The 14,312-nt window shown below is 38.6% G+C and overlaps 2 protein-coding genes across 3 annotated transcripts in view; one reads left to right on the top strand and one right to left on the bottom strand.

The window, feature by feature from the left end:
* The window catches only part of Gdf11 (growth differentiation factor 11), a 34,210-nt gene that overhangs the window by 6,094 nt on the left and 13,804 nt on the right, over positions 1-14,312 (bottom strand). The window lies entirely within an intron of this gene.
* The window catches only part of Sarnp (SAP domain containing ribonucleoprotein), a 51,589-nt gene that overhangs the window by 31,620 nt on the left and 5,657 nt on the right, over positions 1-14,312 (top strand). The window contains exons 10-11 of one of the 2 annotated variants that reach the window (XR_007108467.1): positions 10,617-10,704; positions 12,988-13,156. Coding sequence is in view for 1 of the 2 variants with exons in the window: in XM_047550970.1 (XP_047406926.1) it covers positions 10,617-10,704; positions 12,988-13,043 (144 nt within the window). In the remaining variant the exon portion in view is untranslated. Of the gene's footprint in view, positions 1-10,616; positions 10,705-12,987; positions 13,290-14,312 lie in introns of those variants that run through there. The other variant, XM_047550970.1, reaches the window with a different exon arrangement.

Genomic DNA, 14,312 nt, shown 5'->3' with positions numbered 1-14,312 from the left:
AGTAATTAACACACAAACCCATTTTTAAAGGCCTTAATAGGCATAGCAAACATGTTTGGAATAGTATACTTTTTCAGAGCCTAAATTAACTGTGTTTATTAGCTCTTACCTCTTCTCATACCCTCTCAACTCTTCATTTTAAAAAAAAAGATTCTATTAGCCAATGGAAGCTTCTTTTTTTCGGTCTCATTTGTTTGTTTGTAATTTAACAGTGCCGCTGGGGTCTCGAACCCTGGTGTCCAGCACGGGAGGCAAGCTCTCTACATGATGGGCTATAACGCCAGCACACTGGAAGCTTCTTTTTTAAAGGAAGTTTAAAATAAAGAAGTTTTCTTAAGAAAAGAGAGCAAGCAAAAATGGTACCATGCATTTCCACAAAGAATACTGACATAACAAAGAACTTTATCTCTCTGAAAAATCCTCCTCTGATATAAGTGGATCAAGAAGCTTGACAAAGAGCGCTTCTGCACCTATACATCTGGAACAGTAAGTTACAGTGTTTAAGTTCCTTCAAACTTAACCATACCTTCCTTCCAAAGGAAGTAAGTATGCTCAATTTCTGATTTTACATACAAAAAAAAAATGAGCAAATATAAGCTACTTGACATAAAATGGATACTTTTACAGAAAATGTATTATTTCATCCTAGCAGAACATTTTCACAAAAACTGGACAAAGCACAATGTTTTAAAAAATTCAAACATATACATAAAACCTATGAAAAAGTAAAAAATATATATTGGGCTAAAGTCAGTGCTGTTTCTTCATTATGAAAAGTTAGGCCATCACTAAACAAAAGGGGCACACAAATAATCTGCACCCTAGGAGAAGCTTTAAAGAAACTCAAGTCCTATGAGCAGTGTGTATATGATAATAGGAGTTGCCTTAAGAAACCACAGTTCTATAGACAACTGAGCCTCATTAACAGGACATTGTATTTAACAGTTAAATAAGATTCAAGAAACTAAGATACACATAACTTAGATATAAAACTCTCTACCTTCCCAGGTCAAAAGGATATCAAATAAAAATAAAAATTTTAGACCAAAATCTTTTCAAAATGAAATAAGTACTAAGTACAGGTTAAGCTACTATTCTGACCTGCCACTTTATTAAAGATCAGTTATTGAATCTTTAAATCCCTAGCAATGCATATACTATTGAGAAGGAGATTATGTTTATGCTTGGTCTGAACTTTTAGAAAGTATTTATTGGTGGAGAGTTTATGAGGGTTTAAAGGAGAGGCAGTTATAGAATTCTTAGTACCCTGCCCCTGCTTAGGTATGTGATGGTTGAAGAAAAGGAGCATTTGGAAATGAACAGTTTTACAATGAGAGGCCATATAAGATAGACCTCTTTAGTGCTCTAAATGAATAAGCAGAATATGTGAGCCTTAGAAGAAGTCTTCCCCCACTTATTGATATTCCTCCTCTTTATTTGTATTGGTTCTATAGGGAAAAAAACAAAATCCTTTTCATACTTGGACCTACTTGCCTGTCTTTTGCTCCTGTGCACCTGAAGTGTGCCCTCATTTTGTTTTGGCATGTTTTTGTAAGAAATGAGGTCTGACTATGTTGCCTAGGCTGGCTTCCCAATGCCTGGGCGGCATCCTTTGGCACATTTTTCTTTTCTTTTCTTTTTTACATTTTTCTTGTATTGAACTGTCCTGGTGAAAAATTCTCTTTCCTTCTCTATTTGAATTCTAAGAAGGCATAAGATGGCACTACCCTTAGCCCTGTGTGATTCCTTCACAGCTCGCTTTTTACCTTGATATCCCTACAGCTGAGATGTCCTATTTGTAGGAATCATAAATTTTTGGAAGACCACTGGTGTTTGTGGAGGGAAATTGGAGCTGGATGGCCACCTTATTTTATTAGTAGAGAAATTTTAAAGTTTTTGGTCTAAGCCAGATGGGTTTAGTGTATACCTGGTGGTGGTGTAATAGGGGAGGCTGAGGCAGGAGGATTGCAAGTTGGAGGCCAGTTTGACAGTTTAGCAAGACCATTTCTGAATATAAAAATAAAATGGAGCGGGGATTGTAGATCAGTGGTAGAGCACTCCTAGGTTCATCCCACTACTGCCAAATATATATATTTGTGAGCATGTTTATACTTTGTCAAGGCCGTTTGCAATTGTTCCCAAATGTGGCTGCACAGGAGGATCACCAGGGGAACCCTTTTAAAAATATACCTCTGTAGGCCTGCTCTTTTGAGATTCTGATTTATGGTTGGGGTGAAGTCATGAATCTGCCTGCTGTGGGGGGTTTGAACCCAGGATGTTATGCAAAAGCCTTACCCCTGCATCCCAACCCTTGGAATCTGCATTTTTAAATACTCCAGGCAAAAAGCCTGTTTTCCCAGTACTCATTCTAAATTTCTGAATGCTCAGGTAACTGTCTTTTTTTGCCTCTTCGTTCTCTTTATGTTTTGAAGACAGCATTAATCTCCCTTCTAAAGTTTTAGCTTCCCTCTACTGACTTATTGACATTTCTGCCAAGCTGTGCATCGCTTATCCTTAAAAGCAGCAGTTTCCTGGCTTTTAAGGGAGGGAGGTGGAGACTTTTAATAGAAACTTGGTTTCCGGGGGTCTCAAGTGTGAAACCTTCATTTCCTCCACCTGCTTTGCTTTGTCCTACAATCAGCTAGAGCAAGACCGAGACGACCTCCTCTGGGGCTGAATAGAAGCGGGGGGGGGGGGGGGGGGGGGAGCTGGGGAAAGAACTTGATTTGGATGAAAGAAAAAAGATAGGAGCTAGTGAGGCAAAAGAGTGTTTGGGTTCTGAGCAGACTGTGATTTTGGGCTTCAGAATCTGTGAAGATAGGGGGGAGATACAGTTCTTAGTGGTTCTAATTCTGGTGTAGGTTTAAAGTTTCTAACCCCCTACTAGTCCTACAAATTTGGTTCTGATTTCATAGTTGGAGATTGCTGAGTTGTCAAGATGATTATATTGAAGAGGTGTTCGGTGAATGTATGTAGAGTGTTCAAGTATCTCTTTACCATGTTACTTGCTGAGGTGGCATACTCTACTAATTAGTTCTTCATCTTTTATTCTGCATAGGCTGTATGCATTGTTTTGGGTGGGTCTACCTCTTGTTCTGTGGTCTGACTGGCAGAGTGTCTCAAGAATAAAAAAAGTTTGGGCTGGGGCTGTAGCTCAGTGGTAGAGTGCTTGCCTTACTTGTGTGAGGCACTGGTTTCGATCTCAGCACCACATAAACATAAACAAATAAAAGTATAAAAAATACAAAAACATTACTTTAAAAAAAGAATTTAAAAAAGTTCAGATGGATTTCAGAAATTGGGGTAGGGAGGTGACAGCTGTGTGTTTAAGTATTGAAGTGTTTCTGAGAGAAAAACCATCAGTTGTTGTCATTCACCCTGTGAGTATGAAATTGAAAGTTCACCCTGGAGTGTTTCATAACCTTTACATCTGGGAAGTCAAGGCCATGTTGTCATTAATCTATCATCCCTTGCAAGCCCCCAGGCTCTGCTTTTCATCCTGCCATCAGTCATGTGGCAGTGAAATTCAGAAAAGTGACCATAAAGCTCCCTTTTTTGCCTCACTACATTCCCTTCCATTCCCTTGGAAAATCAGATTGGTTTGAGAACTGTTAACATCTTAGTGTGGTAATTCATTTACCAAAGTGGACAGTTTTTTTTGTTTTGTTCTGTTTTTTTTTTGTTTTGTTTTGTTTTTGTGTTTTTTTTTTTTTTTTTTTTTTTTTTTCAAAATATGACCATCTTGGATCACTGTAAGTCTTTCTTCCATTACTACAAGATGGTGGATGAGTTTGTTACACCAACCAGTAACAGTGCTTAGCTTGGTTAATTCTTTTGGTATCCTCAGAGAATATGAAGATATTTCTAATTTGAGTCTATTGGATACTTTCTTTTGTGTTCTTGGAAATTACTGAGTTCAAATGTCCTAAATATGCCTGGGTTACACTTTAGGTCATTGTTATGTTTCTCCTAGTTTCTTTTTATGATCCAGAGTGGCAGTGGTAATAAGATTGAAAAAAGTGAATGCTTTGAACACACAGCGATGGGGTGCTAATTACATCAAATTGTACTCCTTTTGGCAGAGCAAATAGCCCTAGCACACAGACTAGGAGCACTGTTCTTTATTATAGTCAGGATAAAATTTTTAAGTTTTGAAAAATGTCCTCTTGAATTTGAATCTTAAAGACACAAGTTGAGTTTGGAAACTAATGAAGTTATAACTCCATTTTGGGTAGAGTTATTAATATTGGTATTCTGCTAGAAAAAAAGAGGCAATTACTTTAGAAAACATCTATGGGATGGGGGCTGGGAATGTAGCTCATGGGTGTAGTGCTTGCCTGGCATGTGTGAGGCTTTGGGTTCTATACCCAGTATTGCAGAAAAAGAAGAAGAAGAAGAAAGGAGAGAGAAAAAACATCTATGGTATTTAACTGCCAATTGTTGCAGCTGATCTTCCGTTTGAGACTTAATTCCTGGCTACAGCACATGTGCCATGGAAACCATTGTCAAGAGTCCTTAATCTAAAATTTCTGGTTTTAACCTGGTATTTTCTTTTCATCTCTTTTTCCTTCTCAGAGCATTGAGGTATTTTAAAATAAACTCCCTTATATTTAATGAGGAGTAAATTCTGAAGGGACCAGCAACAACCTTGTAACTAACTGCATGCTTGCTTTCTAAGCTCCTACCTCTGGTTCTGATATTTGATTTTTTTCTCTCTAGATCTTATGTTTCTTTCATGTCAATACTTCTGGCCTCTCTTTTTCTTTCTTTCCCTTTTTTTTTTTAACCAGGTATTTAACCCAGGGGCATTTAACCACTGACCTACACCATTTTTTGTTTTGAGACAGGCTTTCACTAAGTTACTTAGGGCCTTGGTAAGTTGCTAAGGCTGGCTTTGAACTTGTGATCCTCCTGTCTCAACCTTAAGTTGTCCCAAGTTGCTGGGATTATGGAGTGTGCCACTACGTCTGGCTATCTGGCCTTTCTTTTATAATAGAAAAATTTTCAAATCACTTTCACAGAGACAAACCACACATTTGGCTCCAAATTTTAAAGTCAGCCAGTAGAAAGAGGGAAGCATAGTGCACTGTCCATAGTGATTCACAGGAGTTCACAAGGTAAAAACTAACAGGTTGCTGATGAAAAGCATGAATACTTTGGATCTAGGGATTAGAAAGAAAAATTTCCCACAGGTCCTCAATTCAGTAATACAAGGAACAACATACACATTTTTATAGTAACTTAGTGGTGAATATCTAAGCCTCATGAGACTGAGGATCTTTATCTTCTTCATCTGTATATTCCATGGCTGAAAACAGTCCCTGACCCAAAGTAGACATTCAGTTGACAATTTGAATGACTAATGAATTAATTAATTTTATGGTTGTAGCACTATTGAAAATGTTGATTTAAATCGAAGCCACAGCCAGGCATGGTAATGTGCCTATAATCCCAATGACTCAGGAGACTAAAGTAAGAGAATTGTATGTTGGAGGCTAACCTCAGCAATTTAACAAGACCCTGACTCAAGAAACAAAAGGAACTGAGGATGTAGCTCAGTGGTAAAGAGCCCCCCTGGGTTCAATCCCCAGTATCTAAAAAATTATAAATAATTGATGCCACATAAGTCAGCATGAGGTCTTCGGAGTACCTGAGATTGGGTCTATATAGAGGCTAGATTCCTACTCAGTCCTTTCAGATGTGTTAGGATATCTTTTTTTGTAGTCATTAATCCTTAGAGTTGATGAAATAGTAAAACTTGGTAGCCTAGATTTTCAGGGTCATAGAAAGAGAAGATGGTAGCCAGGTGCAGTGGTGCATGCTTGTAATCCCAGCCACTCTGGTGACTGAAGCAGGAGAATCACAAATTCAAGGCCTCTTTCGGCAACTTAGTGAAAAAGTAAAAAGGAGCCAGATACAATGGTGAACACCTATAATCCCAACTACTTAGGAGACCAAGGCAGCAGCATTGTAAGTTCAAGGCCAGCCTCAGCAACTTAGCAAGACCCTGTTTCAAAATTAAAAGTTAAAAAAGGGGTGGGGGCGTGGATGTTGCTCAGTGGTAAAGTGCCCCTTTAAATCGCCAGTACCAAAAAACAAACAAACAAATAAATAAATAAGACTAGGAATGTAGCTCAGTGGTAGAATGTCCCTGGGTTAGATCCCTAGAGCCCTCCCCACTACTCAAATAAATAAATACAGTAATAGCATTTCATGGGAGTATTTGGTTTTATTAAATATAGATCATGCCTTCTATTCTTATGGGTGTTCTCTCCTTTTTTGCCCAATTATTCCTCGTTTTATAAGTGAGACTTTAGAAAAGAAAAGCAAACAAGGGAGCTACTGGGTGCCATGAGTGTTGCGTGTGCTGAAATTATTGTCATCTGTCAGTTGGCTTGGTGTGTTAAATCTTGAGGAGGGAGAGGGTGGGACAGGGAGTGAAATATATAGATTAATCTGAACATCTAGAGCCTACATTTGGTCAGTGAGGACAGGTTTCTCTTCTAATTTTGGATGCAAGTTGTATGTTTTAAGGAGTGTGCACTTGATAGGAAATAAAGCACTTTGGATTCAAGCACTTTTCCTCCTGGACAAGATTATGCACAGGAAGAAAAAGATTTTTAGTAGTTGAGGGTTTGGAAGAGGGAATTGAGAGAGTGATGAAGAAGGGAAAGGTTTACAAATGCATGACACTGAGTTAGAGAGGTCAGTACTGTCTGCAGATGTATAACCCCATTTGTGCTCTTGAGCATGGCCTCAGGGAGCATTGGCCTGATGAATGCAGAGAGAGATGCGTTTTGATCGAGGTAATTTCCCTCAGATGGGTCTCACCATCCCATGAATCAAAACCTGTCAGCAAGGAGCTAAAGATGGAGTGAAGTTTATTGTACGTTTGTTTCCATGTGACACCGTCACGCTAGAAGGGTCAAGTGAGAAAGATCATTAAAACTGTGTTGATTTACTGGGCCTCTTATGCACTTTCCCTGCAGGGCAAGGAGGAAAGAGGCTGTAAGATGCGACCTGAGGGGTGCTGGGTTGGGGAGGAAAAGGCAGGCTGTTTGTTGTAGGTGGGGAAAGCAGTGTTAGCCACCCCACCCCTGATGAGTTTGGAGCAGATGCTCTGCCTGGATCTCTAGGAGAAGCCCCCAAAATCTGATTAAAAAGGGAAGCTCCTGGGGAAATCTCTTGATACTAGCCTTAGTGACTAGAGAAGTTTATCCTCACCTCCTCTTCCTGATGCTTGTTCTTTCCTCATCTTTCAACTCAAAAGGAAATACAGGAGATTTAATTTAGAATTCAAATTCTCCATTTCAGGATATAGCAAAATAAAGTATAAGGAAAAAGATTGCCTCCCCCACTTGCCAAATGGATGTAACTTTATGGTGAACTTTATGAAGTGAGTGACCTAGGGTCTGTACCAAGATAAAGGCCAGGTTTCATCAGTAGTGTGTCCTCTGTGATTTGAACTTGCCGAAGTACTCCTAGCACTGAATTGAATGAAGAAGAAAGCAAGCTCATGGTGGTACTTCAGCATGATGTTGGTCTATTCCTGCATCTCTTTTTATTCCCCCCAAACTGGTTCTCATTATGAAATCTCCATTTGTATCCACTTTTATCTTAGTGGTAATAGACAAAAGCAAGGAGAAACTTTCCCCCTTGATAGTGAAAATATGGTGGGGTTTTGTGTTTATTTGAAATGCTTCTTAACAGAGTCAGTTAGCCAAAATTTGAAACAAATTGAGGTGGAAAGAAACTTTAGAGTAAGATTACTAAGTGGAGTCTTTTCTGTGAATGTTTACTTAGTTTATAAAGTGGAGGCAAATAGTATAGTAGGAAGGTGATGGGATCCTAGTGTTGATGATTTATATGAGTGATATGGAAATGGTTAAAGTGCTTCACACCTACTTTTAGGTAAGGGTCTTGATTATCCTTTTCCTTTGAGAATTAAGCAATTCCTGTGTTTTGTTACTATTCTTTCAAAGAAATACTTATGTGTGATAGCAGAAGAGATGGTGAAATTAGGAGTAGGTTCTTGAGTACAGTTTCCTGGGATCCAATCCTGACAATGTCATTATTTGTGAGATTTTGGCAAGTTTTTTAATCATTCTAAGCCCCAGTTTTCATATCTGTGAGATGAATTTAATCATAATGCCTACTTTATAGGATTGGTATACAAAGTAAATGTATTACTGCATGTAAAGAACTCCACACAGTACCTGGCATATTGGAAGCCCTCAAATGTTAGTGACTATAATATTACTGTTATTTTTCTATATGACAAGAATACTTCTCTTTTTCTTGTAACCTGGCTTAGTGTTTTATAGTACTTTAGATTATAGTAAATGGGCACCTAGCATAGATTTACTGATAGTTATAAAAACGGTGGAAAAACTGTGTAGGCAACGGTTTATTGTAGTAATATACTTTGTTTAAATAACTCCTCTGTAGGATTATTCACTCCTTCATGGCCCTCAAGCTTTCTTGGCTCCCTGCCTATTCACTAGAAAGAAGGCACAGCAAAAGGGAGAAAATAAACTGAAAGAATCAAAGACTAAGATAGTATTCCCAATGGCACTGTTCACGAAGCTGGATTAATTAAATAAGTTGAGCACAGAATGCTGGATAACTGCCCTGCTTTTAACTGTAGAGATGGCTGCTGTGGTCATAGGGACAAAGACAATTCCTTGGTGGGTGAAAGTAAAGTAGAGATATGATTTTTTTTTTTTTTTTTTTTTTTTTTTTTTAGGTTTTTTGATTACTTTGCCCTTTTTTTTTTTTTTTTTTAAGCTTTTTTTTAAATGTGGTGCTGAGGATCAAATCCATTGCCTCACATGTGCTAGGCAAGCACTCTACCTCTGAGCTACAACCCCAGCCCTTACCTTTGCTTTTGACTCTGTAGTTTTGGGACACCAAAGACACAGCCTGCCTATAGACTGTAGGGATATAAATTCCTTGTGGAATATAATTTCCACATAGAAAAAAGCTCATTTAAAGCATGCTCTGTGGGGTTGGTGAGTATGTCTGTATGGAATAGAAGGGATCTTGAGATTGAGAAGATGGGATCTTTGAATAGATGGCCAAGTTTTAGAAAATCCTCCTGCGGGAAGAACACCTGGGGAGCCCATGTGATATTTACAAATCCTGAGACTGAGCTTTTGATTACTGGTAACTAGCTGTGGAGGGGAAGGTGAAGGTTAAAGTAACTTAAAATGGATAAATAAAATAGTAATGTTTTGGTCCTGATGGGAATATATCCAGGACTATTATATTGAACAATGTTGGATGTAAACAGTGGTCAGGTTTTTCTTACCTCTTTTTTTTTTTTTCTGTGGTGTTGGTGATTGGATCCAGGACTTGGTGCATGTATAGGACAAGTGCTTTACCACTAAACTATGAATCCATCTCAGCAACTCAGTCTTAAAATAGCTATAAGTAGCTGGGTATGGTGGCCATGCCTGTAATTCCAGCAGCTTGAGAGGCAAAGGCAAGAAAATTGCAAGTTCAAGGTCAACCTCTGGCAATTTAACACAGACTGTCTCTGCATTTAAAAATAAAAGGGCTGGGAATGGGGATGTAACTAAGTGTTAGACACTCCCCGGGTTCAAGCCCCAGTGCTGTGGTGGTGGGGGTGTAACCATGTCCAACTCAGTCACTTTGACTCAACCTTTTTTCAAAATACTTTCAACTGTTCAGAAACTTTTCTGTGACTTTTTGGGGTTGTTTCCAAACACTTGACTTTCTTTATAAGTTCAAAAACACCACTGTGACTCTCTTCCCCTTCCATTCCCTGGTAAGTAAATGGAACTTGTTGGTAGTATTCAACAAGAAACTTGGATTACCTATGCAGAATTTATTCAGTCAAATCTCAGTTTTTCCATATCTTTGAGCTGCCAAAATTTCTTGAGCAGAGAAGTTTGTTTTATAGATTTTTCTGCCGTTTCTCCACTTTCGTTAAGAGTATTGAAGCCCTACCTAAAATTAATTTTTTTAGTCATTCTAGGTACAGTAATGCTGTTATTACTGTTTTTTTTTGTTGCTATAATGAAATAACTGAGGCTGGATAACTTATTTAGCTCCCAGTATTAGATGCCGAAAGTCTGAACATCGTAGTGAGGATCCATACATGTGCCAAATGACATCATGGTGGGAGTGCATGTGGGAGGAAGAGGTAGTATTTCCAGATTGGAAAACAGAACATGACTCAAAAGTCAGACTTGCCAGGTGTGATGGCACATGCTTGTAATCACAGTGACTCAGGAGGCTGAGACAGAAGGATTATAAGATCGAGGCCAGCCTTGACAAGTTATTGAAACCCTGTCTTCAAAATAGAAAATAAAAAGGGACTGGGGATATAACTCAATATAACTCAATGATAAAGCACTGCTGGGTTCAATTACTAATACTGCGCCCCCCCCAAAAAGATCCCATCAACTCTCAATATCTCTAAACTATACCAGTAGCATATTCAGTTTCTTGTCTGTCTTTTCTGTTTGTGTGATCCTTATCTTGGTTACAAAGTTAGCTTGCAAATTATAATCAGTGAATTATAATTTAATTTCTATTTACTTTGATTAGGAAACTAGCTTATTACAACCATTTTCCTTGTCCCTGAACAGTCTGAAGATGATGAAAAGCTGAAAAAGAGGAAGGAGCGATTTGGAATTGTCCAAGTTCAGCTGGAACTGGAACACAGAAGATACAGAGGTGAAATATTCTTTGAATACTCCATAGACCTCTAATGGAAAATTAGGGTGAATACATGAATGGACAGAATACCTCTGTTTCTCCAGCCTACTTCTTTAATTCCTACAGGATAAGTCATTGCCTTTTACTTGGGGTCTGACATCACAGGAATTGAATCAATATACATTCCGATTTTAAAAACTAGCTCTGCCACTTTATCTTACTTATAAGTTACAGTACTTTGCTGAATCTTTGTTTCATCATCAAGGAAGTGTAGATAATATACTTACCTCAAAGTAGAATTTCAAGGATGAAATGATACTATGTGAACACTTGGAGTGATGCCTGTTGTGTTTTAAGTATTGAATAAGTAATAGTGTATATTCTTACTGGCATATTTCTTTTGATAATTTAATAAAGCTACCTCCAACCTAGACATAAGTATAATTGTGCCTAGCTTCCTCTGGAATAGGACAGTGGACACAAATCACAAATGAGACTTATTCTAATTACTTTGGTGGTTTTTTGCAGTGCTTGGGTTTGAACTCTACTTCTGAGTCAGTCCTGGCCCCAGCTCTCATTCTTAACCACTTTGTTTACAAAATAAGAGTAGTTTTTTACCCTCAAAGGTTTGTATTCATCCATGCCTCAGGTTCCACTGGAGTAACTCACATTGACAAGATTCAACATTGAGGACAATGTTGATTTGCTGATTTGAAACTATCTGTAATGGAGACAAGGTATCCATTACAGTACACCTGGGGTTGTACATAAAGTTGAAGTAATGAGTATTTGTAGAGTTACAGAAAGTTTGGAGTGGCAAAGAATTTGGAACATTCTTTAAACTTCCATTTAAGGGCTGGGGATATAGCTCAGTTGGTAGAGTGCTTTCCCTGCAAAGCACAAGGCCCTGGGTTCAATCCCCAGCACCGCAAAAAACAACAAAAAAACTTCCATTTAATTCAGGTTTTCTTCCCTCCATCTGCTTCTGGAGATAGCCTCCAAATTTTGTTTCCTTACACAAATTCTTACTAAGTTTCTTTATGAACAAATGTCAGAGTTGATCTTGTAGATAAGCCTGAAAACTATAGTCAGATCAGTTTGCACTCTCTACTTGAAAAAAACTAAAGGAAGTTTGTATTCTTTGTGCTTCTGAGACTAAATGTCACCTGTTGTAAGTATCCATTTACTCTCTGATTTACCAGAACGAGCTTGAAGTAAACAGGTTTGATTTAATTTTGGTTGATGTTACTTCCTTCTTGCCAAAGAAATTATTGTTAAACCAGGCATGCTTGCTAAGTAGGTACACTTGGCCTCTCACAAGTTAAGGAGGTTGTGGATTGGGTAGCAAGGAACAGTGGCTTTTTTTTTTTTTTTGATACTGGGGATTGAACCCAGGGCCTTGTGCTTACGGGGCAAGCACTCTGCCAACTGAGCTATATCCCAGGCCAGAACAGTGGCTTTTATTAGAGTCAGCGTAGGTAGTGGAGCCATAACTTTTGTGGCTAATGAAGTTCATATGAGGATTTTTGATTCCAGAGAACTGTGTTAGAAGTCCAGGTGGGATGCGCTGGGCTTGTGCATATTCATCTTTCTTTTTAAATTATAAAGATTAGACCTTTTGCATGAATGGGCTGAAAAGGGGCTCCCACTTTGCTAGAGTGGTGGTTGTGAGAATGAAGAACTCAGTGCTGTTTAGAGTCATTCCCAGAAGGAAAAGACCCCACCTCCTCATCCCATTGCTTAATTTTGTGGCCCTTCTCCAGAGTTGCCTCTGTTTTAAGGTCCATAACAAGGAGTCATCTGCAAACACTGTCCCCTCCCTAAATTTATTCTGTTAGCATTGAAGATTTATTTTCTTTTCTGTGGATTAGAGGCCTGAGGAGTAGCTACTTCTGGGCCTGACTGCCCAGAAGGGCATCCTCACCCCCTCCTTGAATAGCATTGGTTAATCCTTTGTTCCCTGAAATCTTCATCTCCCCACTGAATACTTTCCCCATCCTATTCAGGGCCCTGTCTCCTTTAGAAAATCTTTCCATTTTCTATTACTAGTCTCCTTTGCTCCCGTCCCTTCCCACATCCCATAATCTTTCCTTCTCACCCTCCTTTCTCACTAAATCTCTCCAGCTCTAACTGGATAACTGAAGAGATTCAGGAATGGAATCTCTGGCTGCAAAGCTTAAAGTCAAGGTCATCCCTTCTTTGATCTTGTGACAGTTCATGTGAGTTTGGATTAAAGCAGCCAGGAACCTGGGCTACTGTTGTCTTACAAAATATTTTTTTCTTCTTGCTTTTTCCTTGCAGGCAAAGAAGAGGAAAAGAGCAGAGCGCTTTGGGATTGCGTGATGAAAAGTTTTTGATGCTTTCTGTTCTCCTGTGGTTTCCATTTCTGATTCTTCTTGGTCACATGTATACCTAAATGCACAGTCATGTGCCTACGTCCTGCCTCGCAGTGAGGGAGCATGTACCCCAGGTACATCAGTGAACTCCAGCAGCAATTAACGTACTGTTGTTCCAACTTTAAGGTTCTTGTGGTTTTGTTTTTAATTATTTTGCTTGTTAATAAAAAAATAGAAAAGAACAATGTGTTTTATTAGGTGCTTCTCCTGTAAGTTCTTGGAGCCAGATTAGGTCAGATAAGGGGAGCTTTGGGGGCAAATATGGGGATTTAGAATGTCTTTATCCCTTAGAAAAGAAGACAAGGTAGAATATGAGTCTACCCTTTAAGCCTATTTATTACCTTTACTCATACTCACAGGCATCCTTTTACCTCTTTAACTTCTATAAAGAGGTCAAGTTACTCCCTGAATCTTTGCTTTAGCAGGTTGGAGTGACCCATAGAGATAAAATAGGGAGAACATGGGAGGTTTTAAGAGATAGAAAGAATATAAATACCAGGACTAATGACTTATAATTCCCTACTGTAAACTAATAACAAAGTCTTGTTGTTGGATAAAATGGAACCCAGAATCCTATAGTAGGAAGGACACTATTTTCCATGTGGCCTAGCATGATAATTGGTTCCAGCATAAATCACTGTGTGGGACCTTGTTGGTTTTACAGTTCAGGAAGATAGGCTGGATGTCCCTCAGAGATAGAAGAAATATAGGGATTCAAAGCACGAAAGAGAATATCAGAAATGTTGAACATTAAACATTATTACTTAACTAATTGGGAACATAAAGAATGGGACTAGAAGCTGCCTTTTTTTTTTTTTTTTTTTTTCCTCCTCCCTTCAGGGGTGGGATTGAACCCAGGGTCTTGCATGTGAGAGGCCAGTGAAGTACCACTGAGCAATACCCCAGCTTCTGCTTTTTGTTAAGCCCTGGGCTAGTTTATCATCTGTTGCAGAAGGATACTATGCAGTTTTGGTCATAATGTTTCATGGATATTACTGAAATTCATTTTCCTTGCTGAGCCTTCTACTTGGGAGAGGTTTGACTCCTCAAGCAGGCTGCTTGTTTGCATTTGAAGTTTCTTATAAATCTAAGACTTGGTAGTCTTTTTGGATGTTTGGTGTAGAGTATCTCCTCTTAATCTTTATATTTGGACATCTATAGAAGAATTTTTTTTGTGTGTGTGGGGGCGGGTAGGATTATAAAATATACAAGCCTGGTATCTTACCTGAA

Source organism: Sciurus carolinensis, chromosome 4, assembly GCF_902686445.1.
Source record: "Sciurus carolinensis chromosome 4, mSciCar1.2, whole genome shotgun sequence".
Lineage (NCBI taxonomy): Eukaryota > Metazoa > Chordata > Mammalia > Rodentia > Sciuridae > Sciurus > Sciurus carolinensis.
This window is presented reverse-complemented; position numbering and strand designations above follow the sequence as displayed.